This window comes from Metopolophium dirhodum, chromosome 7, assembly GCF_019925205.1.
Source record: "Metopolophium dirhodum isolate CAU chromosome 7, ASM1992520v1, whole genome shotgun sequence".
NCBI classification, from domain to species: Eukaryota; Metazoa; Arthropoda; class Insecta; order Hemiptera; family Aphididae; genus Metopolophium; species Metopolophium dirhodum.
The window spans coordinates 25,529,537-25,557,499 of NC_083566.1; the positions used below are offsets into that span (position 1 = coordinate 25,529,537).

The 27,963-nt window shown below is 27.9% G+C and overlaps 1 protein-coding gene across 2 annotated transcripts; it reads left to right on the forward strand.

Annotated features, from left to right (window-relative positions):
• LOC132948913 (uncharacterized) lies at positions 1 to 27,381 on the forward strand. Of its 2 annotated transcripts, XM_061019604.1 has the most exons (30): positions 1 to 500; positions 6,002 to 6,184; positions 6,250 to 6,390; positions 6,699 to 6,881; positions 6,992 to 7,135; positions 7,195 to 7,509; positions 7,584 to 7,766; positions 7,830 to 7,961; positions 8,024 to 8,338; positions 8,625 to 8,807; positions 8,881 to 9,012; positions 9,084 to 9,413; positions 9,478 to 9,660; positions 9,810 to 9,947; positions 10,576 to 10,758; positions 17,539 to 17,670; positions 17,739 to 17,921; positions 18,026 to 18,166; positions 18,238 to 18,426; positions 18,532 to 18,669; positions 18,788 to 19,081; positions 20,717 to 20,817; positions 20,932 to 21,016; positions 21,103 to 21,234; positions 22,805 to 22,987; positions 23,255 to 23,395; positions 23,469 to 23,651; positions 23,720 to 23,860; positions 25,422 to 25,604; positions 26,983 to 27,381. In XM_061019604.1, exons 1-30 carry the CDS (start codon positions 263 to 265, stop codon positions 27,186 to 27,188), a joined length of 5,415 nt encoding a protein of 1,804 aa, XP_060875587.1. In that variant the 5' UTR covers positions 1 to 262; the 3' UTR covers positions 27,189 to 27,381. The 2 variants fall into 2 exon arrangements, with proteins under 2 accessions (XP_060875587.1, XP_060875589.1); XM_061019606.1 differs by lacking the exon at positions 18,788 to 19,081 and having other exon boundaries at positions 2 to 500.
• Positions 27,382 to 27,963: the final 582 nt, after the last annotated feature.

Genomic DNA, 27,963 nt, shown 5'->3' on the forward strand with positions numbered 1-27,963 from the left:
CGGTTCCCAAACAGACTATTTCCCAGGCACAGTACGCGCGTTAGCTAGTCATGCGGCTGCTGGTCAGTACCAGTCTTCCGTTCCAAAAAAAAATCGTAAAATATTAACAACTTAAATTAACGTATTGACGTACGTAAAAAAAAAACTTATTCTCGATTTCAGCTCTTTTCCGCCGCCCTCGCACAATTTATTGCAATATCTCTTCTCCACCCGTACGACCGTCGCACGAAACACTCATTGATTCATCGATTCTCAAACTAATATGATTCGATTCACGTGGCACGGCTTCCTAGCCGTGATCGCGTTTACTGCGATCGCATTCCAGCAGCACGTGACCGCTAAAAAAGAATTACCAGTCAGCGGATCCACGGCTTCGGCACCAGACCCGCCGGCAGCCACGTACCGGCCGAAAGACCACGCAGAGCCGATAATAGAGGAAGTGACCGCCAAACAGCTGGAAAGGGTGTTAAACGAAAAGGACTACGTTGCCGTATTTTGGTGTAAGTAATGCGATGACACACATTTTTACCAACTATTTCTAATGAGAAAAGTTTATAATATAATTGGTGTGTGGTTTACGATGTACAAACAAGAGGTTAGGTTACTTACACCACGTGCACAGATTATCATATTATTCTTATTTTATTTACGTCCAGGTGTATAGCATAAAAATAACCTATAAATTATGTTTAAATAACTTAATCTGGAAATATAAGTAAAGAGAAGAGCAGAATAACTGGTAAATCAAAGGATTTCAGTGAGTAGCGTATGTCAAACGGTAGATGTTGATAGAATACTATTTTAGTATTTTACAATACTTTGAGTAAGTATACAAAATACAAATATGATTCAATACTACCTTCACTTTATTTCAGTAGATGATTATGTCGCCTCCATAATTATGTATTAGAAAATGTTACAAGAGAACACTGGAGTTAGAGCAAACTTGTTCAGCTATTTGGCAAAATCTATTAATCTTGCCCCAAATTTTTAAGTTGGATAGTTGGCAGCTGCATATATTATGAGTCACTGGCTGGGATTTCAATAATAGGAAAAAAAATTAATCTGTTTGAATGAATTGCCAAACTATTTTGTTAAAATAACAGAGTTTTGGTTATAATTATCGAAAAAAATTTATAACAACTTAAGCATTAAAACTGTTTAACCAAATATTTTCATAGAAAATTCGTAAAATCAAGGAGGCGAAAAATTCTGTATATATTAATTGTAAAATATGTATGTTAATATTCAATGCCAAATCGTAATATGATACGACTTTTATGACGTACGTTATTATTAAACACAGTGTTTGTTTTTATATAACTTAATGTATGTAAAAATATATGTGTGCGATTTTTTATTTGAATGATTTTAAACAGATTTGGTTTTGGCATGGGATAAAGTCAAATACGCTAATGGAATATCATTATAGTGTCAAAGAACAAAATAGTACACCGTTCATACTGATATAGTATGTATATCAAATATATATATATATTGATGATTTTATTAATAGCCCTCCTATTAAAAACATTATCGTTTATATAAAATGTAACCCAAAAGTTGAAAGCTTCAATACAAAGGGCGCGCGAATTTTGAAAAAAAAAAATATAGCATCATAGAATAGTGGTTTCTATTGTTGGCAGTGTTTTCGAATTGTTTAAGAGCTGACCTTTCTAATGGAAGTATTCCGGTGGAGAAGAGAGAGAAATTTGGATTGTAAAACGCGCGACGGCCATGGTATTATTATGGTTACACTATCCCCTGACTGCTGTTGACGATTTTGCGGAGGCCGAGCGCCGGAGATAATAATAGCACACGCCTGACTCCATCTGAGGTAGTGTGGACCGTTTCATTTCATCTTTGCTGAACTGACATCACGCAACAGCTGTTTTTAAATGTTATAATCGGAAAAACCTCCGCTATGACAATTTATATATGTATAGGCACATATTTATATTTTTAGGGTTTTAAACGTGTACTGTTTTATTGCAATTATTGTTCCTAGTAAATATAAATAATTACCTACTTTCCATATTTACACACGCAGCGTTCTTTTTTTAGACTATAAACCATTGAATACAAATGGAAAAAAAGATCATTTTCCTAATTTCTTACTTAATTTCCAGAAAGTATTCAAGGACAAATGAAAATAAACGTTGAATACAATTTGACACAAATTAACTATTTTTTGGGTAGAACGAACTCTGCTCAGAATATGTAGGTGGTTAGTTATTCCAGTGTAACAATTTATGAACATTTTTTAAGGTAAAAACTAATAATACACAGCTCTAGTACAATACTATTTTAATATAACTTCGGCAAAGTATTGTCATAATTATAGGATTATTGTTAGTTACCCATCATAATATAGTTTAACGTGACAAATTTCTATGGATAATTTATGTAATTAGATAAATAAATTATTATGAACAGTTTAAATGTAATTTAAACCTAGTTATAAGATACAGAAAAATATTACTGCATATTGCAAAATAGTAATATAATATGTATATCATATTTTTGTTTAAATATTTTATTAATATTTTTTAACGACATTATTATACAAAATGATTACTAATTATCCACCATGGTATTATAACGTATTATCTTAGTAAATGTAAGTTATTTAAAAATAAATATTTTTATGTTATTTAAAACACTATAATATTTCATACGAATACAGGTAGTTCTTATCTACCTATATTTATTATTCTTATTTTTATAAAGATTATCTTTGTTATTAACTTATTATAATTATAGTTACCTTATATCCAGGTAGTATCTAGTATCTACCTCCGTATTCTAGGGCACCCTTGTGTTTTGTGAAATATTAAGCAAATAAACATCTTTAGATATAGGTAAGATTTAAATTATTTTAAGACTTTATTTTTCAAAAAAATATAAAAAACAAAAAAAAACATAATATAGACCAATTATTGGCAGGCATTAGTATTTAGTATAATTACAATTAGTACTGAAACTAAATGTTTAATAGCTCGCTGTTGATAACAGTAGTAGTTGTCACTTGTCATTACTTATTATAAATTATGTAAGACCCTTTAGATCTAAAGATAGGTCATGTAGTATTATACTATTATTTGCTTGAATTCGTTCTACGTATGGGTTATGCTAGATTGGTCTATTGTAGGTATATGAATATGATCTAAACAAATTAGTACATTTACGCAAATCGTAATCGCAACATAATTAGAAACTAGAACAACATATTTTTATATTGTGAAAACTGGAAAACAAAATATCAGTATCGCAAACACGAAAATAGATTATAGAAACGCACATATTATTATACGTGTTTATAAGCCCACTCTCGTAAAACGTATATTCGGATTATAAATTGATTGTTTAAAAGTCATATAAGACAAAAAAAAATTATTTCCTTTAAATATGATCATTATTATAATGAACACATATCATGACGTTTGTTATGGTTTTTTTTTTTTGTTGATGTGTGTATAAGGAAGATACAACAAAATGTGTGTAGTTTCCTCGAAATCTAATTAAATAATATTGGTAGGTAGTAGTATTTAGAAAATTTAGACTTACCACTTAAAGTGTAACATTAGATAATTAAATACTATTTGGAGTACATAAATGTAATATTCAAAGACACTTCAACTACAACTGGTCATCTACATCAAAAGTCAAACTATATTAATTTAGATAAATGTTAAATAGATGGGAGCTTATATAAACGAGGACAATTTTTACATAGAACCGTATTTTTCATTGTGGATAGAACACCGATATATATTATATATTATTATTTTTATATATATATATATTTTGGTATCAGCTATTTTGATATTATGTAATAAACTATAAAATACTCCAAATAGGTCACGCTATAGAATACACGCAACACGCTATAAGTACCCATTGTATACCATGTAGGTATCTAATAGGAACCTACCTAATTTTATAAATAATATCTAATATAGAGGTATGTATAAACCAGGAAAATATAAACAATTCTAATACTCAAAATACAATAGGTAGTAGTCAGTAGGTACCTACCTAAGTATTATGAATACAAAAAAATACACCAACAGGACGGCTGGATTGAAATGGGTATTAACATTTAACACTACCAAGTTAAAACGAAAAATGTAAGAAAAGAAATAACTGCAAAATTGATTGAGTTTATTTTGTTATGAATTATTATAATTAAAATTATTTATTAATTCTTAAGGATTCTCATCTTTTTATAAAAATATGTTTTACTGGCATTCTACTATAGGTGCAATATATTTTACTCGTCACCGTATTTGTCCTAGTTTATACACCTCATATAATATTATATAGGGCTTTGAATTGTCGAAATATCAAAACCAATAGAAGCAGAACGAAATCTCAAATTTTTAAGTGCCGCAAAAACATCAACATTGTATTATTTTAATTTTAAATTTGCCTAAACATAAACTAATACTTAAATTATAGTACACAAATAAATAATAATTTAATTATAGAAAATATAATACTGTATATTACAAAGATTAAAATAAAAATGACAATTTTCGGTTTTAAATTCAATTTTATTTATTAATACTATTTTTTCTGATTTAAATTTAGAATAATATGATACTGATTATACAATTTTATGATTTTTATATTATTGCCCAATACGATTTAACTGTTTACTGATTTATAATTAAATTTTGATCGTCATTTTTTTTTTGAATTTAAAATATTACTTACATTTTTACGATTTAAATTTAAATTTCTACCTACAGCAAACCAATCGTAGTTAGTGCTTTCTTACGCATTGTTACGCACGGCTGTGAAATACTGAAATAGACATAAATAAGAAAACAATTTATATTAGTTATTTCCTGCTTATTAGTTTGAGTTATTACCCACTGATGAATAATATTGTAGATATACTTATTAGCTATTGTTTAAATTTAAATTTAAATTAATTTTTTTTATATACTTGAAATTGTTTTCTATAAACATGCACATTTTAAAACGATTTTTATTTTGATATCCTAAATTATAGATTTTAATTGTTTTCAATTTTGATTTTTATTCCTTAGAATATTCTCAATAGAAAATCAATTTCCATATTATTTGCATTTTTGTGTTTATCGACGAGCCCACTAATAACTTTAAATTATTATAAATAACAAATGTGACAATTTTTATTTTTAATTTATGATTTGAAATATGATTCTATTGAATGTTGATCTACAAATATTGAATATTGAACTAATATATTTAAAATTTTAACTATACGTTTTACAGGTGGCCCTTTAAAACTATTATTTAAATTTATCAATTGTATATTTTTTACTTACACTAAGTAGTAATGATTAGAAAATATTCTGCTTTAGGTTTTGAAATAAAAACATAAATTGCTATTTAAAAACCAATAGTGGATTCTCCAACAAGCAAAAATGTGCAAATAATAAATAATAATAAGATCAATATAAAATATTAGAAGCACATCTTTAATTTAACAAAAATATTAACTTTTTGGAAATTGTTTTAAAATAGTAAGTGTTTTTATTATTAAAACTGTAGAAATAGTATAAGTTGGTATAATATTAAAATAATCACCTTTTATATTTAATATTTTTGTATGTAACCATTCTATATGGATATAAACTACTATTACTGAGGTTTATAAAATCAACATTTTGTTTTATTTTTTACCCAAATGATTTTACATCTGAATATTTAATCATTGATATATTATTTTTAATACAACCAAAATATACCCATTTTGTAATTTACTTCATTGTCAATCATAAAATGAACTAGAATAGTTCATTAACCATTGATAATTGTGTAAAATGAGACTATTTATATCATTGACATTCATTGACCATTGTAGGTAATTTATTAATAATAAGTAGGTACGATAGAATTCAAAATATATATATTAATAACATATTTTGAATATGAATAATATTATGTTATAATTATTTTTATTTTGAGTTAACTTATGTGTTGATACGTTTGATATTTACATGTATAGATACCAGAAGCTGTCATACTTGTGACAAAGTACTAGAAGAACTTGAAAATATTGATGACGATACTGACACGTTTGGAGTAGATTTTGTAAAAATTAATGATAAAAGACTAGCTAAACATTATGGAATAAAAAATTTCCCAGCCCTCACTTACTTCCGAAAGAAAGAACCAATAATTTATGAAGGTGTGTACATTTAAAATCATCTTTTTTTATTTAACTATAATAGTTTTGTACGATAATAATTATAGGAGACCTTATGGATGAAGATTCAGTATTAGAGTTTTTGACTAGTTTAGAAGCTTTAGATTTACCAGATCGTATTGAGGAAGTGAATTCAAAAATATTACAGAAAATTATTGAAGATACGGATTATGTAGCTGTTTTGTTCTGTAAGTACAATTTTTCATTAATTTTCTAATACATTATGAAACAAATAAAAAATATGATACAAAACTATTTAAGACATTGAAATCGATACATTACATTGAATTAGGTCCTGAACGATCAGAATGCACTTTAAAGGATATCCGTAAGTGAAATGGTTGTAAGCTGTTGCCCCCAATTTCAGCTATTTACCTCGGCGCCCCCTTTAGAAATGTATAACCTTTCATAGCTTTATCCATGCATTATAGAGAGAGCATTTATCTGCTTTTTAATTTACATAATTTGATCGTTAATATCATGATTGTTGTTTCAGATAAAGCAGGCTGCAAGAAATGTGCAAAAGCATTACAAGAATTGGAAAATATTGACGATGAAGCAGATCAGCTAGGGATTGGATTCGTAAAAATACATGACTCGAGTTTAGCAGACGAGTACAATTTAGGAGACTTGCCGAAGTTGGTTTATTATCGGCACCAAATACCAATTGTTTATGAACGTCAGTGGTTTGTCAAAAGACACATTCATGTTATAAATTATAATATTTGTATCTATATAGTATATATCTATGAACATGATTGTTAAAACATAATATTTCTAAAAATGTAGATGAATTAACTAGAGAAGAAGATGTTCTCGAGTGGTTAGTACAGAACAAGTCTACGGGAGATGAAGAAGATGTTATTGAGGACGTTACATCAAAAACATTAGATACACTTATCGGTTCTGTTGATAACCTTGTTGTGTTGTTTTGTAAGATTTACTAGTACATTTTTATATTATGGATCATACAACTATTGACAATTTTTCAGACGATAATGATGACGAAGATTCTTTAAGAGTTTTGAATGAGCTGGAAAAAATTGATGATGATTGTGACCGTCATGGAATACAGTTTGTGAAAATTGAAGATCCACTAGCAGCTTCTTCATTTGGTTTAAATTCTGTCCCTGCAGTTGTCTACTTTGAAAAACAAATACCAAACATTTATGACGGTGACATTGAAAATGAAGACGCTTTATTACATTGGCTTATTGATCAACTTCAAAAAGATGAAATTGAAGACATTACGAATGAAATGATGGATCGTCTTATTAAAGAAGGAAAAAATATTGCAGTTCTTTTCTGTATGTACTTGGCACGCATAAATAATATAGTTGTACTAAAATGTACAAATTATAATTTATACTTAAACTTGTAGATGATAATAACGATAAAAAATCTCAAAAAGCATTAAATGAACTGGAAAACATTGATGACGAATGTGATACACTTGGAATTGTTTTTGTCAAAATCGACGATGATGAAGAAGCAAAGCTCTATGGAATTGAAGAACTACCAGCTTTATTATACTTTGAAAATGGTGTACCAACACTCTATAATGGTAAATACTATTTATTCATTAAATAGTTAAATATACAATTGAATATTTTAATTTATATTTCAGGCAACTTGGAGGATGAAGACAAAGTATTGGAATGGCTTAGTTACCAAATAAAACACGACGAAATAGAAGATGTAACTGATGAGATGCTCGATATTCTAATAAATAAATTATCAAACGTGGCCGTATTGTTCTGTAAGTTTAAAATATTCAGTACTTAATAAAAATAATATTTTTATACATAAGTTGATTTTTAGATGATAAAAACCAAAAAAAAAGCCAAAAGGTTTTGGTTGAGTTGGAAAATATTGATGATGAATGTGATCAAAGTGGAATCGCTTTCGTAAAAATTTGTAATATTGACGAGGCTCGAGAATACGGCATAACAACAGTACCAAAACTTATGTATTTTGAAAAAAGAATTCCACATCTATATAATGGTGATTTACTTAAAGAAGAAGAAGTTCTAAGTTGGCTAATACACCAAAAAAGACATTCGGAAATACCTGAAGTTACGGATGAAATTGTCGACAAGCTGATTGAGTCTGAAGCTTACTTGGCAGTATTGTTTTGTAAGTACGGTTTTTAAATAAGCTCTTATTATTATATATCACAATTATCCCAGAAAGGGAAGTAATTTTGATTAATATTGTTTGTGGTTTTGATAAGTTACAATTAATATATTAAATTTAACTAAATTTAACTAAATTTAGATATATAGATAAAGGAAAACCGTTGTATATTGTAAACTTAGTTTGGATTTTTACTCCTGTAAAAACAACTTTTCATATATTTGCATATAAGTATATTGTTAATATTATATTATTTTAATTGTTTTATTAAACATGTTTTAAATAGATGATAAGGACGATAGAGAAGATATTCGTATATTAAATGAATTAGAAAATATTGATGATGAATTGGATAAAGAAGGTATTGTGATTGTACGGTTGGATGATGCGAATGAAGCTAAAGAGTATGGCATCGATCATTTACCTACGTTAGTATACTTTGAAAATAAAATTCCCGCTATTTATGAAGGTATTTCATTTTATATTTTGCATAATATAATTTATAAATTTGTACAATTAACATCAAATAATTGCATTCTAAGGTGATCTTATAAACGAGGAACAAGTATTAAAATGGCTCATTGAGCAAAAAACTACTGCGACCATCGAAGAAGTTACTGACGAGATACTTAAAACCCTTATCGTTGACCATGAATACGTTTTGGTTTACTTTAGTTAGTAACTTAAAATAAATAAAGTATATATGTATTTATTCTTTATAATTTAAAATATTTATTTAATTTAGGTGGAAGATGTGAAGAAGGAGAAGAATGTGATAGCATTCTCGATGGGTTTGAAAATATTGATGATGAATTAGATGAAACCGGAATAGTATTTGTAACTACTGAAGATGCATCCATTGCTAGAGAATATGGACTTAGGGCATTCCCTTCACTAGTATTTTTTAGAAATAAAGAACCATTAGTTTATACAGGTGATTTGGAAGATGAAGATGAAGTATTGACTTGGCTCATAGATGAAGAAACTCTTAAGGTGCCTGGACGTATTGAAGAAGTTAATACTAAGATGTTGGAGAAAATATTAAATGAAAAACAATTTGTTGTTGTATTTTTTTGTATGTTTTTTCATCAAGCATTCGTTGTATAAAGACTAGTATAGTAATGTATACATTATTTTAGATAAAGAAGGAGACAAAAAAAGTCAAAAAATAATATCAGAGTTGGAAAACATTGATGACGAGTGTGAGGAAAAAAACATTCAATTTTTAAAAACTTCTGATGAAGGAATAGAAAAAGAATACGATCTTCCGGGCTTACCAACATTATTGTTTTACAGAAACAAATTCCGAAAAATTTACACAGGTGAACATTTATATACATATATATTATATATATAATATATTTAAGAGAGTAATTAAACAATTTAATATTGATTTATTATCTTAGATACTAATACATACATAGTATGATAAGTATGATAAGTGATAAAATAAACATATTATGTTTAACAGGTGATTTGATGCACGAAGAAGCAATTTTAGAATGGGTTCTCGACCTGCACGAGTCTGAACCAGATTTTATTGAAAGTGTTGATAGAAAAACTCTGCAAACTTTAATCAATGATGTTGAACACTTAGCAGTTTTCTTTTGTACGTATAAAATATAATACATTTTAATACATACGTACAAATTATAATAGTTATGGGAATTTCCAATAAATTATTGTTTGAAACCATAATAATATTTAGAATATCAAAATCATTGAACTCCAGCTTTAAGTTGTTTACATATTCACAATTGACTGATTTTAATTTACCCATAGGCTATACTACGTATAGGTATTCCACAAATCGATTAAAATCGCCAAAAGACTTAGGTTTTTAATTTTATGTATATTTATTTTTTCTTTGTCAATCCTTAATAGGATCCCTATTATAAAAGTTGTATGGAATATATAACATAGCATAATTCGTAAGAATCCACTACATTATAGTATTATACCTATATAGCTAAATAGTTGTCAGCAGCAGTTCTATCTTATAGTTTCTTAAATTCAAAGTGGTTAAAAACACTTAATTGAAAAAAAGTTAAATATATTATGTTATTTGAAAAAAACGACAGCCACTTATCAAATAAGTGGTAGAGTGTTTTGTTTTCTGTGATAAAAATTTTGAACAATATTTACTCCTAATTAGATATGTATTGTAAGTATGTAGGTATTTAATGGAAAATGCATAGTCATATTATTATTAAAAATAAATGCGTATATTTGTATAGACGATGATAAATGTGAAGCTTGTCCTAGTATATTGGAAGAGTTAGAAACTATAGATGATGATACTGATAAGGAAGGCATTCAATTCGTCAAATCAACCGATTCAAAGTTGGCGTCAGAAATTGGTATTTTTAGTTTCCCTGCCTTGGTGTATTATGAAACGGGAGTTCCAATCATGTATGACGGTAAGTTGTTATAATTAAATGTGTGTCAATTCTAAATGAAATAATAAAATGTTAAGTACAATTTAAATGTTCGATAAATGTAGTAATATTACTCGATACGATACCTAATTATAGGATGAATTATGAACTCATAATGATAAAATACTTTAAATCGAATATGTTTTTTGATTATTTACTAGTATATAATATTAGGTACCTTTACTACAATATATTTAATTGTATTTTATAATATGTACACTATATATGAGATAATATCTATAAGTATATTGCAATAAAAAAATTAAGTTGAGTTAATTTTAAATTTAGTACTACCTACGACATTATAATAAAGACAAATTTAATAATAAGTGTCATATGATGGAATGATAATATAATGATAATGTTGGTATATAATTATGGTATATGGGTAATAATATAATATATAAATACCTAAATAATTGTAAAAACATTTTATTTTTATAGAAATAACATTATTTACAGTTGATGTACCTACAATGATATAAATAGCTCTGAAAAAATATATTTTTTAAATTATTGATTTTTAAAATTACACTATTTTGTACATAATTTGTGTTTCTATTGATGGTTATGTCTCAAGTACCTACGTATATTATGTTACCGTCAATATCGGGATTTCCGTCAATGTAGGTAATGATTGAGTGTCTGAGCGATGTATGAGTAATGCCAGTGGCACCGGACATTGTTGATAAATGGCGTACCTACCGCATATTTCGGTAATTGATAAGTAAAGTCTTCCATCGTTATTTTCTTGAGTTTATTATCGACTTATCGCTCACGAACCTTAAGACACAATATTTTCCGCTTATTGGACTAACGGTTGATGGACTTATTCGCCTATTGGACTTTAACAGGCTGGTCCCAATTTACACATATACTTATACATATGGGAAAAATGCATCTATTGGACTCACTAAACGTGTTGACAACTACTGGTCAATGGGGTCAATGGGTCAATATTTTGAAGGGCATATTTCCTCAATTTTTAGTCCATTTTTCCGATTTTATCGCTTATATTTTGACGGTTAAGAGGACGCCACACCCGCATGTGTTGTCTCCATCTTACAAACGCGTAACATACCAAATTTACGCTCAGAAATTCAAGTTTTATGCCGTTAGCTTAAAAATTAGAGTGAAATAACCTATTATGAAACTTGATGATAAGAACATTATCTGTGTTTTGTTGAAAGTTTTTTTTACGATAATTCAGTTTTTAAGTGAGTTATGAGCGTTTTTTAATTGACATTTATTATACACACATAACTCACTTAAAAACTGAATCATCGTAAAAAAAGTTCCAACAAAACCCAGATAATGTTCTTACCATTAAGTTTCATAATAGGTCGTTTCACTCTAATTTTTAAGCTAACGGCATAAAACTTGAATTTCTGAGCGTAAATTTGGTATGTTACGCGTTTGTAAGACGGAGACAACACATGTGGGTGTGGGTGCTGGTGCATCCTCTTAATACTATTTCCTTGACTTATCTCATCGATAAATGTTTACGAATTGAAAATATTTATTACAACATTCAGTCGTTATTTACGAAACAACATTTTCGAAAAAATAAAAATATTATATTATTATATCGTTAGGTATCATTTTTGATAGTTTTTTTTATGAATGACAACATTTATTTGAAATACATAATAATGAATATTTATTAATACATAGACAAACTAAAATTGTTTATTATAATGCATATACGCATATACATATATTATGTATATATTTTAAGTCTTGGTCGTTTGCAGATAATGGACTTAAATACTCTGGTCCCAAATTGTTTCCAATAAACGACGACTACTGTATTACCTTTTATACTACCACTTTTCTGGTTGTATTTTTTAATTAGAAATATGAATATTGTAGGTATGGGGATGACATGCAAATTTCGGGAATGTTCAAACGAATGTATTCAAATTGGTTTACATAATTGCCTTCTTAAATAAATATAATAATATGTTTTAATAGAAATAGTAATATTAGATTTAGTTATCAACTAATAACTAGGTACCTAATAAGTATCTATATAATATCATAATACATGATTTGATAAATTTAAGTAATATATATTATATAGTTTTAATATTCTTATTAAATATAGCTCAATTGATAATCAAGTTTAGTCATTTTATGTTATTCCTAAGCAATGTCAACATTGACTAACTGAATTAGCTATTGACACTATTTGACAGTAGGCAACAATGATTAGTCATTAGTCAATATACTCTATCATTACGTACAGAAAATTATTGATTGCCAACGTTGACAGTAACATAATATATTATAATATCAAATATATATTTATATAATTATATACACCAGTATATTGTACATAAAGTTATAGTTTTTCCTTTTTCAGTTTGATCAGTTTGATAGACGTTAAGATTTCCCAAGGTACGTGGTACCCCCATGTGCTCTCTCCGTTCTCTCCGTCTTACAAGTGCGTAACATAGCAAATTGTGCGGTCAGAACATCATTTTTAACTCTGTTACAGTTTTAAAATACTCAAAACTCGTTTTAAAATTATAATATAATAAAAAGCTTAAGAGGTTGCTTAGATAATAAATCTTAGCTTTACATTTTATAAGACGTCAATTCACTCTAAATTTTAAACTAACGGACCTAAACGTGATTTGCTGAGCGTAAAATTTGTCATGTAACGTACTTATAAGAAGGAGACAACACATGGGGGTGCCACGTCATCTTAATACAAAATATCTTTAAAATGTTTTTATGATAGTATATTAAGTCGTATAATTTTTCTCCTAAATCTTAATAATTTCAAGATAAAGTTGACAAAATAATATTATATGAACACAGTAGTCAGTAGGTATGTATCTACTATAAATTATAATCGTAGGTAATATCTATTATAATATACATTAGACGATGGCACGGTATAATGGCGACGTTGAAAGCCTACGAGGAAATTAGAAATACAATTTATTATTAATCGTATTTATATATAATATCATTCTGTCATGTAATAAACTATCGTATTGTATATAAGCTCGTGTTGGGAATGTTCAGATTACCCTAAGCTTTTTTCGGGTTAACGCGAACGTTATTTGTTTGTATTGTATAATATATAGTAGTCAAATGACTGTGTACCTAGGTACGCGGCTACACGCAGAAAATAGTTATATCTATAGTCTATATTATAATAGATAATACACTCAATAGTCAATATTTATATAATTGTCAATACGAATTATATGTAACTCAAGACACTCGCAATAAGTCGATATATTATATTAGTATTTAATAATATTTCATATTTATATACGCAACACCTATAAATGTATCAAATACATAAATATAATTATAAGTATATAAAATATAGTGTGCATAGGTATTGTATGTAATTTGTGTATACAAATAATTATTGTCTAAGATAAGCATTATATTCTATCAACTATAATATTATTATATTGTACTTAGGTAACCTTAAGAATAGCGGGAAAGTGTTAAATTGGATAATTGATCAAAAAAGTAAGCGAAATATACGTGTTAATGTATTTAAATGATTTAAAATAACTGTATAGCATTTGTCCCAATAATCGTGATCGTTCTATCGTATTCAGGTGGTCAAAAAAAAACTCAAGATCCAAAAGCGACTAAATATTTGCAAAAAATTGAACATACAGGTATTTAAATTAAAAAAAAATCTCTCGTGCTTGAATGCGTAAAAAATTTTTAATGTTAAATTAGACATCTGATGCTAATTTTCTAAAAATATAAATAGGCAGCTGTCCAGTAGCTAATTATAATAACAAAATATTTTTAACACGGGTTCTTTCTAATCCTATCTGGCTATCTAGATGGCCTCATTTCTCTAACGTAATGATTTTATAAAGATTTTTTTTTTCTTAAATATCATATTTTAGTAATTTATGTAGGAAAATATAATATTCAAACAATTTCACTGATAAATGCAATATTAATTAAAAGTAGGTATATTATACTTTGTAAACATTGTATATACACATTTGTTATTACTTATTAATCAATCCTATACCTGTATAATGTACATATATAATATTACGTCACATAATAATCCATATTTTATATTACCTACTTAATTTACAAAATTCGAAATACTTGTTGCAATATGTCATAAAAATCAATCCCTAAATAAACTTGTTGATGTTTTTAAACGTATATAATATTTGCCAATACAGATTTGCATCCCACCAGTAGGAGTTGACTGTTAACACAGTTGATCTATATATAGGTGCATTTTCTACTAAAATATAGCATAAATATGGACAGAAATATTTTTTTATTATTTTCCTCGTTAGGTAGATCAATATCCAACACCAACATTAATATTGATTTGTATATTCAGTTATATAAAATGTATGTTTATACCTAGTATGCTACTGTATTTAGAATAATTCTGTAAATGTTGATTTTATTTTTACTAACAGCTTGTCGTCTGCAGCATTTTGTTCCATCATACCCTTGTTACATTAAAGCTTTTGTTTAGCATTTATAATTTGAAATTTACGCATTTGTCACCTTTTTCGTTAAATATTTGTTCAGAATGTCATATAATTAAAACAATAATTGCTAATATAATTTGGATTTTGCTGCAGGCGACAGCTGTTTTTACATCGGTCTGGGAAACACCAAGACCAATACACCATCATTTGAGCCGTACCAATGTTGCCCAAAACCACAATCACCGGCCGAAAAGGAAAAACCCGAAAATAAAAAGGATAAGACAGGGAAGCCAGTAAGAAAAGAAACCAAGGACGATGAACAGAAAACAAACGGCAAGCCGGATAGCAATAACAAAAAAAAAGAAAAAAGAAACAAGAAGGATGGTAACGGAAAAGCTTCTTGGTGGTGGTGAAATGTTACAAATATGCCTGGAATAGGACAAAATAAAAATAAGAGGTCTTCAAATGATATTTCTTAAATTTTTTTCTTACTTAAAATGAAGACTCATAAACATAATTTATTGGTGTTTTAAGTTTCCATTGACCTAACTTTTATTTTAAGGGTATGTGGAATGTTTAAAATAATATAATATTATATATTATCCGATTTATCTAATTTATTAACTACCTACTCATTTTTCTTTAATTAATTTAAAAAAAAACATATTCATTACCCTTGTCCAATATTATATGAACGTTGTAACTATTATTTGACCAAAGGATATTACGAATTATAGGTACATTAAGAGGAACAAACGTGTATTTACTAAAAAAAACTTAAAATTCAACAAATATTTGTAATGAAAAAAAGTTATAATACAGATAATTAAGGTAGCCATTAGTGTTTTATAATTATTGTACAATTTTTGTGGGGTATTTTCAATAAAGGTATTAATGATAAAAATAAAATATAAATATATAATTATACTTAATAATAAATTATAAATAAGCTATAATGTATTATATTAAATGAGCGTAGTTATGCTGAACTTAAATATTTTGTTTTATCCAATTTTGAAGTCTCCGGCAATCCTATTACCTACTGAAGGTAGATAGATAATCATAAAATCGAAGTTCTTTTTTTTACATTTAGAATTAAACTATTTATATATTAAAGACTTTTAAAAATAGTTATTTGACATCATTATGAAGTTCAAAATGTATTGTTCTGCAAAGTTTTTTGAAACAGAACATTTGATATGATGAATGTAATTTTATTTTTTTTAAAGCTGCATTCAACGCAATCTAAATGTAAGAAATTCCTTGTAAAATTATAAAATATCCCAAAATAAGTGTTAATTTTTATAAATAATAAAATAAATAGTATATAAGTAATTTTACTTAGTATAAAGCTTAACGTTATTGAAATCCGTAATGAAATAGTTTAAATATTATATCTTTCAATAACCATAATTGTTAAGTATTTTCCATCATATCTAAAATTCTACTACTGATTCTAGGTATAATATATTATGTTATTTGACGTTGTATTTAAATATGTATGTATCCTCAATGATAAGGTGTAGTGTACCTCGTAAAGATTATATAGATAATCTTTAATCTTTATGGTTAATTAAAGATGAAATTATTTTCCCGATTTATATTTCATTCTGTCTTATTGAAATGTATTACTTATTCAATTAAATTGCTCATTTTATTATAGACTTTAGTTATTTCAAACAATGTATTGAAATATATTTGAATTAATTATGATATTAACAAGAATGTATAAATATTAATATTTAATAATATTAAATGCAATTTGAAAAAGGCTGTTATTTATCCCCGTGTAAATATGTAATAATTTCTCTGATTTTGCTCATGTAGAAACTAAATATAGGTGAATTTTAAATAGCTTGATTTCCCAAATTGTTTTTAACATCGTGTATTTCTAACATTGTTAATTATTTTTTTAATAAAACCATATTTATGTTTAAAGATAAGTAGGTATGTTAGTATTGTTACGTTTAAGTTTTCCCAATAAATTTGATGTGTAAAAAATAATGTATTAATAAAATCATTACTGTTGTTGAAGTTAAAATTTTGTTTATTTGTTTATTCATAATTATTTTAATTGTTGTAATTTAGTTAATCAAAGATGATTTAGAACACCTATAGAAGTATTTTTAATATATATATATATATATAAGACAGCTGAGGTAAACTTATAAAATTAAGAAAACAATTGGTGCAATACATTTTAAATGATTTTAACTTAAAAATCAATGTACGACATAACTATTTACGAGTTGTTTAAAAATTACATAATTTTAATAAGATTTTATATTTTTCTTTAAATTGATTATTTAAGGGGATATTGCTAATGAAAATGAAGTGCTTAGATGGATGATAAAACAAAAGACAGACGAAAGCATTGAACAAATAGATAGAGAAAAATTATTTGAATACATTGATGATCAAGACTTTTTAGCTGTTGTCTGGTGTAAGTTATTAAAAAAAAATATTAACTATGAAAAAACATTGTTAATTATCTATACTTCAAACGTTTAGTCGTCGAAGGCGATCCTAGAGTTCCGAGAATTTTACGACACATTGAATTAATTGATGACGAAGCTGCAGAATATGGTATAAAAGTGGTTAAATGTAATGATAGATTAATGGCAAAAAAGCATGGATTTCGGAGTCCTCCTGGTATCACATATTTCCGAAAGAGCAAATATATAAACTATGACGGTCAGTTAATGAAAACAATTGTGCTTACAAGTTATAATTCGTATTAAAAAGAGTATACATTTTTAAGTGCGATTTAATATTAAAAATATATTATATATTTTTAGGTGACATAGATGACGATGAAGAAGTTCTAGATTGGCTCACAGATCCATCTAACATGGAGTTGACCGAACACATAGAAAAAGTTAACAGGAAAATGTTTTCTAAAATTAGGCAGAGTTCAGAAAACGTAGCAGTGTTCTTTTGTGAGATTATTATTTATTATTTGTTTTTAATATTATAAACTTAGTTAATGACCAAAGTGCCTTGTATTTAGACAGTGACGATTGCAAACAATGCAAACAAGTACTGGTTGAGATCGAACATATCGACGACGATGCAGATGGTGCTGGAATTGATTTTGTTAAAATCGATGACAAACAGATGGCAAAAGAGTGTGGGGTATTTGCCTTACCAGCCATAGTGTTCTTCAAACTCGGGTCCAAAGAACCTACAATTTATGCAGGTATATAATAAAATACTGTTCTTTATTATAAACAAAGTAGTTTCCCAAGAGAATTTCAATAATATGGTATTGGCATCTCAAATTCTTTGTATTAAAATGTTTCAGGAAATCTATATGAAGAAGCAGATATATTAAATTGGCTACTGGTTCAAAAGAACCCTCACGGTGAAATAATCGAAGAAATAAACGGCCAAGATTTAAAGAACGCCATAGCCACTTCGGAATCAATCGCAGTATTTTTCTGTGAGTGTTAACATTTGATTAACAAAATGCCTGTCTTGACTCGTAATTGTATAATATTATAAAACGGTAATACTGTGTTATGGTGTCAAATATGAGTGTGTTGTTGTCCGGCATATAGGGAATGGAACGCTGTGCGAACGCTGTAAGGCGTCCAACACCAAAGCGTTTCGTAGACATCATAAAGCACAACCACAAAACGGTGTCCATAGCGATGTGAAAAAAAAAGAAGCGAAACCTGATATTGTGACGGAATCAGTCACGAGAGAAGATGATAATAGAAAAACCGGTGTTGTTGATGATGATGATGATGATGGTGGTGATGATGATGACGAAGATGATAATGATATTGATAATGATAATATGGAAAATAATAATGATATTCATTCTAATATTCAAGGAAGCAATAACAATGGTATCTCACCTGGGAGAGGATATAGAGGCTTTGATAATAAAGCGCATTTGAGACTGCGAATCATTGGCTTTTTAGAATTTTTGGTGCGCTGAATATGCATGTATGCATTTAATATACAAGCTTGGTTTACAAACAAAATTTAATTAATATACCTTATAAGTTATAGTTTACTTAATCCTCACTCACAGGAGCTTATCATTTTACATATTATTTTGAATTATATATAGATAATAAAGACCGACTTTCATTTTATTATTGATAAAAGTTAAAAATATATGATGCAAAGAATATATAGGACTATTAGCGTTTATTGAACTTGTATTTTATAATATAGTAGGTATTTAGTTATTATACAAAATGAAGGTTGAAGCATTTTTGCTACTATTAGATATTTAGATGTGTCATCAAACAAACATTTGTTTAAAACAAAACAGATATCATTGTAAGACCAAAACATTCACGTTCCACTCAGAATAAAAATAAACTATGATACTTTGTACTTTGTACTCAAAAACAAATGGTCGATAATTAAAATAAATAAATTATAATATATTTACGACTCTTGTATGTAGGGACTAGGATTGATATTTTTATAAAATAATATAAACTTGGAATAAAAAAATCGATTAAAAAAAAAATAGTTATATCAGGAAGTTTATATTAGGTAATAAATATTTATTTTTTTTTTTTGATTAGATAATTTTATTTATTTAAAATACAGTTATGCTTATGACATAAATAATAAATCTACTCTTTTAATCTAAATAGCTTGTGGTGAAGTAGACAGTTATCTTCCAACAAAATATTAATTAATTAATTAATTAATTAATAAATTAAGTAATGTAATAATAAAAATAGAAGAAAAAAAACACAGTTTATGTTTACATGTTAAGAATATTGAGAAACGAGATAACGTGAAAACGGACGTATAGAATAGTACGACAATTGAATACAAGAAAATAAATGATAAATACTAAGTGACAACATGAAATTGATAGTACAAATAAGAACAAAAATGATACAATGAATTTTTTTAGTACGAAGGTTATTGCATTTTTTTGTATAACAGCTAATAATTTATTAGTTATTACCATTGTCTAATGAATTATTCATGATATATAAATTTGGTTACATCATAGGCATTCTCTGTTCCTAAGCCCGGTCTAAAACCGAATTGGTTTTTACACAATAGTTTATTTTTTTCCAGGTACCTACTTAATCATTCTTGCTTTAATTATTTTTTCAAATATTTTAGAAAAATTTGTCAACGTAGATATGGGTCTATAGTTGCCCTTAGTTTTTCGATATCCCCCCCCCCTTATATAGTGGTTTGATTAAGTCTAACTAATATAATATACAATATATACAATATACGTATGTATCCCCTCCAAAATTGAATATTGTAATTTTACTTATAAATAAAATTTTACATTTTGAGAATATAAATGAGTCGGTCTGTTTTGTTATTTTTGACTTAGAATAGATGACTAGATTACTAGATGAATTTCCGCATGAATATTATGTAGATTTGTATACCTATACAAAAGATCACAGCTAAAATTAGATATGACTGCAGTATACTATCTATGTGTCTTATAAATATTAATAATTATATATAAACATAAATATTTGCAGATAGTGAAGATGAATGTGACTCATGTACAAGTATTTTAGAAGAACTAGAAAATATTGACGACGATTGTGAACGACATGGGATTACTTTTATTAAAACACAAGTAATCCAATTTTTAAACATACATTTCTTTTTTGTGTTATTTTATAATCCACAGCAGCAAAATATAATATAATGGCTATTTTTCATGTATATTATTATATGGTCTATACTTTAGGATGTTGACGCTGCTGAGCAATATGGTGTATCAAAATTACCGGCGTTGGTCTACTTCGAGCATTCGGTACCAAATCTATTCGGAGGTAAATTACACATTGTCATTTGATAAGTATGATAGCTATTTTGAATTTGATATAATGATATTATTATTTATATTCTATAAATACAGGAGATTTGAAGGAAGAAGAAGAAGTTCTTCAATGGTTAATAACACAGAGAACTGAGGACAGAATTGAATTGGTCACAAGATCGATGTTAGAATCAATTGTTCAAGAAACTCAATACTTAGCTGTATATTTTTGTAAGTAAAATCAAACTGCATTAATCTTTTGATTGGTATCATATATTGTATAAAACCATTAAAAACAATTCACAATAAGAAATTCCAAATTATTCTATTTTATTTTTGCCTTTTTAATTTCACTTCTTTGATACTACCTACTTATTATAACTAATATTAGACTTGCTATAGAGTTGATTTGTCTTTAAAGTCTTATAAATAAATAATAATTACATCGTATAATATAGCATTAAGCTATCCTTATAAATAGATACTGATCCAAAGAATTTGGTCCAAATTCTTCTTCCTAAGTCGTTTTTCGTATAACGGTGTAATGATTTATATTTAAATAATTTAAAACATTCATTAGTTCGTTACGATAGCCTATTCTTAATAACATTGTATTTTAAAACCTTGCTACACAGCAGAGGTAAATCACGAATTTTTTTTTTTTTTTGTTCTACAGAATTGAGAAATCATAATCATTTAAAACTTCCTTGTATGAGTTAAATCATTATTTTATAAGATTTATTGTTGTTAAACGTCAAAAGTACAGGTACGATTTACAATATAACGAGAAAGGAAAAAATTCAAGAAATAACTAATAAGCCGTAGAAAGTTAATATTATATACTCACAATACAAAATGTCATCTACTTAATATTACATATTATAATTCATAATAAAATGTCTATATTCTTCATTACAATATGTAAATTCAAAACTAAACAATTACCTAAATTTAAAAAATAAACAAGCTGAAGAAGATTGCATTCCCTGTCACTTCCTTTTTATTGTGCTATTATTTTTTTATTTGTCTAGAGCCCGGAAACTATGGCTATTAGCTATTGTAGGGGTTACGGTTGGTAGGTTGGAATGGTTGGTATGGTTGGTACGGTTGGTTGGCCACATGTGGTTGTGTGGCAAGGTTTTTGCCACTATATGGACTCGGGTGGTCACCCATCCGGGAACTAGTTGCAGCAACTGATGCTTACTCTAATTGACGTTGCGTGATTGATTTCAGCCACTGCGACACTAGCGACGAGCCACATTTACTTATTTATATTGATTAGGTGGGCGATCACAAATTGCCTCCTGTGATTTTTTTTTAAAAAGGTTAAGTACTTGAATTGCTTCCTATTTTGAATGTGACCTTCTAGTACTGAGATCGCCTCCGATAGCTAAAATTAATCGATTTCTAACCTTACATTATAGGTAATATTAATACATTTAAAAATAGAGTGAATTAATGTTGATTGATTCAATGTAAATTAAGGTTCGTAAATATTTAAATAAATAGACTGTTTCAAAAATGTCAGAATACATTAAAAAATCAATAAAAACGGCAGTAATAATTAATAATAATGAAAAATAATAAATAATCAATACTTACAGAATATTTTAAACAAAAATTATAATAAAAATAAAAATGTAAGTTTGTACAAAAAGCATACCTATTTTACTAAAATTATCTTTCTGGGAGTTTTTTCTGTTTACAAAAATTTTAAATTACTTATCAGTTATCCTGTACATTTCTACTATGTTAAATGTAATATTTTAATTAACTTATTATTCTTTATTATTCTATGAAGATAAACAAGCATGTCATGTTTGCGATCAAATTTTAGAAGATTTAGAACGAGTAGACGACGAGTGCGATCTATATGGCATACACATGGTAAAGATTCAAGATCCACAATTAGCCAAAAGATATTCAATTAAGACATTCCCAGCACTCGTATACTTTAGAAACGGAAATCCTCTACTATATGATGGTAATCAATATGATTCTTTAGGCGCAAATAGGAGGGTTTAGGGGCTTATCCCCCAAACAATTTAATTAGACCCGCCTACCCCTAAACAGTTTTTATATTTTTTTGAAGTTTATTTAATATTTTTATAATAGGGCTTCATCCCCTACCACCCCCCACAAAAAAAAAATCTTAAACTCTATTTGCGCCCATGATTTTGTGATAAAATTTAAAATATACATATAATTTAGGACGTGTTACTATAAAATATTATACCTAACGTGCTTTTAGGTGATTTACAAAATGAGGAATCAGTTCTTGAATGGCTAATAGATGACGACAATCGTGAACTCGCAGATGAAATCGAAGAGGTAAATAGTCGTATGCTAGAAAGACTATTGGACGAATCATTACTACTAGCAGTGTTTTTCTGTAAATAAACTTCTATCCAGAACAGTATGTTATATTCGCAATAATATATTAAATTCAATTCAACAATTTTTAGACGATGAAAACTGTGAAGAATGTGGTGGTATTTTAGAAGAACTAGAAATAATCGACGGTGAAGCAGATTTATTCGGTATCGACATGGTTAAAATATCAGATCCAGAAGTGGCTTCAAAATACAACATCATAAGTTTACCATCATTGGTATATTTTAGAAAGAGAGTGCCTGAAATATTTGACGGTAAAAAATTACAAATAGCGTGTTGACTGTTGAGTGCATTTTTTTCTAATCTCTTGATAAATTTATAGGAGATTTGAGTGATGAAGATAAGGTGTTATCGTGGTTAACTTCACAGGATGTGTTTGAAATAAAAAATGAAATTGATGAGGTAAACAAGAAAATGCTAACGAAATTACTTAATGAAAATGAATTCGTGACGGTGTTTTTCTGTAAGTACATGTACCTACCACGATCGTCGTAGTATAAAATAGGTTCTCGATGACTCAAGGGGTACCAATAAAATAAAATTGGGTTAGGTTAAAGTCAGCAATTAAAAATACAAAATTATAATTAATCAGTTAATATATTTAAACAATTTACGATAGGTATAATTAATAAAGTATAGGTACATATATATTAATTTATATTGTATACCTACCTACTGTTATACTATAATTATTACTAGGGAGTTTTATATATTACTTATCTAGCTATAGTTACTTATGTAATTACGTACCTACCAACTAATAATAATTAAAAATATATACTATCATAGTATCATATACTTAAGAGTTTAGAGGAGTGAGGACGTGATTCCCGCATGTGTTGGTATCCGTCTTACAAGTGCGTAACATAGCACTTTACGCTAAGTAGAACACGTGTAGCTCTGTTGGTTTAGAGTGAATTGACCTTTTATACAATTTAAAGGTAAGATTATTATCAAGGACCCCACGTAGGCTTTTATCGATATTAATATTTTTTAAAAGTAATTTTTGATCATTTTTATTGTTTCAAGCAGGTCATAACTTACTTAAAAATATTAAGGAATTATATCAATAAAAGCTTACGTGGGGCCTTAGATAATAATCTTAACTTAAAATTTTATAAAAGATCAATTTACTCTAATTCTTAAACCAATAGAGCTATAGTGTTCTGCTGTGCGTAAAATGTGCTAGGTTACGCACTTGTAAGTTGTAAGATGGAGACAATTCATGCGGGTATCAGTGTATTACGTCCTCTTAAATGGTTTACATAGTTCTGATTATGTAGATTAGTGTTGTCGGTCGTCACTACTCGCTCTATTCCGTTATTCATTTGAGAATCAAATATTCTTTCGTCCTACTCTATAAAATATAAATATTAAATTATGTTATATTTTAATCTATTAAACATAATTATTATACTGATGCCTATATTATACCTGATGGATTTTTATAGAACAGACGTAAGCATAATGTGGTTCTGAGACCACGTAATTTCGTGATACTTACACAATATCTGTATACCTACAATCATTATTATTGAATACCTATATGATTATTTTAATTTTAGAAAATCTTGAATTATAATATTAATTATTAACGATGTATGCGTACAAAATAGCGACTTATATTGTAATACCTATAGGACACAAATTTGAAACTTACCTATCGAAAATCCTTGGGCTGTGATAATATATTGTCATATTGGAGTAAAAATTATAATTATTTGTAGAGAATTACAGGCAGACGCAGATTGAAAAATACCTAAAGCCTAAAGGTCTAAATTGTTTTGTTACCCATCTAACTATGTTAGATTTTTTAAATTCATTATCGTAAATATTGTGAAGTATGAGTATCGAGGATCTATTGATTTAAACGTATATAGTTATATTATAATATTAATAGTTAAAACTTAAAACCTATAATGAATTATTAGTTATTACCGTCATTATGAACAACACGCAATACTGACGCAAGTGTTGTCGTATAACGGCTATTATAATGTTGTACGAGTTGTGTTTTGTGACAGACGAAAACGATGTACCCGAAAGTGCCGAAGTGCTGTCAAGGCTGGAGACTATAGACGACGAAACGAACAACATGGACATCACTTTTGTTAAGATGGCCGACGCCCGTTATGCACGCAAATGGGGTGTTACTAAGCTTCCAGCAATTGTCTACTTCCGCAATAAGTTTCCGAGTGTATACAGAGGTAGGTTGTTATTTTAACAATACACAAGAACGAAAAAGTACATATATAATAATATATCAGTAAGTGATTAATTTAACAAAAAACACTCACTACCTATTTCAAAATATATTTTTTCTTAAATGGGTTTAAGTTGACGCAAAACAAAATTTTTTAAGAATTTTACTTTTTTTTAGATAGAAAACGTGACAAGCATATATTACATTTTATATTTAATATTTATTGTATAAAAATTAAATTTCGGATCAGTATAGTCGATTAGTTAGGTATCACTTATAACTTAAATACTTATAAACTATAAGCAAAAAGTAAAAAATTATAATGAAATAAAAATATAAAATGATAAAAATCGGGTAAATGGATGTCATTCTGCTGTACAGTAGGTTACAAATGGATTACTATAATATGGATGGTGTTAAATTTGAATTCAATGAAAAACGATGAAAAACGATTCTGATAGTGGTCTTCACCAGTGGTTTTTCAGCAGTGGCGTCATTTTGGAGACGGGCAACATTTTTGACCGGCCCAAAATAAAACTGAAAAAACCGCTTGCTTACAATTACCTACATTACACTACATTACGTCATTACAATTGCATTTTTATCTCAATACAAATAGCCTTCTTACATAATTTTATACTTACTAGTTGTTACTTGTTAGTATCATAAGCATTAGTAAGCCATTTTTTTGAGAGATAACAATAACTAAATAATTAAAACATATGTAGAGGGATACTTAAATATATTACCTATTAGCTACGTAATATATAAAGGCCCAAAACTAGCCCATACCCGGGCCGACAGCGGCCCGCTAATGACAAGGGCGGTTGACAAATGTCCACCCTGCCACTTCACATCCCAAATGATGCCACTGTTTTTCAGCCAAGGATAATTTATATTATAATAACGATATTATTATTATTAATACGGTAGCCAGTAAGTTGAATTAATATTATTGTAGATAATAATATAATTAATATATACTTGAGAAGTTGCATGTACCCACATATATTTTTTAAATATAACACAAAACTTAAATTGTTCTTCTTTCTTTAGATATCTAATTTTGTCCAATTTTTAACATAAAAAAACTTTTTAAAAAAATAACTGTTTTCATATATTTTACATTTTTTGGTTACAGAATAACCTACTTACGTGGAAAGTTGTTTTAAAATTGTCAATCTTTAACTATAAAAATTGAACATTTTATAGATTATCAATTACAAAATCATTTTTAAATTTTTAATTTGATACGTTCAGTTAAAATTGAAACTTTAAAAACTTATTATTTATACCTACCTGGCTACCTACCTACTTTTATAATGCAAGTGTATAATATATTTTGTACTATTAACGTGTCGACTGTTGTACACCATGCACAGGAAGTCTGGATACCGAAATCGAGGTGCTCGAGTGGTTGAAGAAAACCCGTTTCCGAGAACCAGAGCTCAATCTATTCATGTACGTGATGATCACAATATCGTTGGCGTTCGTACTCTATACGGTACTGCTTGTGTACGGCTTCAAAAAGATCACGATGACTCCCGCCAAACCGACGCCATTGACGGTGTCGTCAACGTCGTCATGATAATATTAATTGTAATATTTTCCCAATGTTATCGGAAAATTATATACCTATCTAACTGGACAATGCACGTATCTCTAATAATATACCTATAATATTATGTAATCACGCGTCGCGGATGTAATACGATCGAAATGTACGAGATCCGTGTATAATATTATGTGTGTAATATATTTTACAAGAATATTATAATTTATTATAATACTGTTATGATTTATGAATTACGATCAATACGAGTATAATATAGGTTGTATAGGTCGGTGCATCCAAATTGCATACAATATTATACCTACATAATATAACACATAATATTATGCATACCCACCTTCAGTACCTTGTTGACTATTATATGTATACCAGCATAGTGCCTGCATATACCTGCACAGTGCACAGACTAGGTATACTATGACTTATGACTATTTAGTATTTTCGTAGTCTGCTATTACGTCCTAATGAAATATACTATATATAGTATATACGATCGTATATAGTATTTACTATTTGGTCCTAACGAGTAACGACCAAATGGTTATAGGTACCAACTTAATTGAACTTATATATTATTATCATGTGTTGCAGTGATAGTGGGAACCAAAAATTAAAAATTAAATATACTGGTTTGGTACCGACCACAAACGGGCCCCGTCTTACCAGTTACCAGCCCTCACATAGTCAAATCCAATATGTCATCCTGTAAAAGTCTTCACGGACCGACCAGAGTCCGCCGCCTTAGACATCTCGTTCATGATGTAGTCATCTTCCCGAGCCGTCCGAAGCC

Bases quoted from the DNA above. Each gene is read 5' to 3' on its own strand.
- LOC132948913 (XM_061019604.1), top strand. From the start codon at position 263: ATGATTCGATTCACGTGGCACGGCTTCCTAGCCGTGATCGCGTTTACT. The intron at 18,167-18,237 runs GTGAGATTATTA...CCTTGTATTTAG, and splicing joins AAACGTAGCAGTGTTCTTTT to ACAGTGACGATTGCAAACAA. The intron at 21,235-22,804 runs GTAAGTAAAATC...TATTCTATGAAG, and splicing joins ATACTTAGCTGTATATTTTT to ATAAACAAGCATGTCATGTT.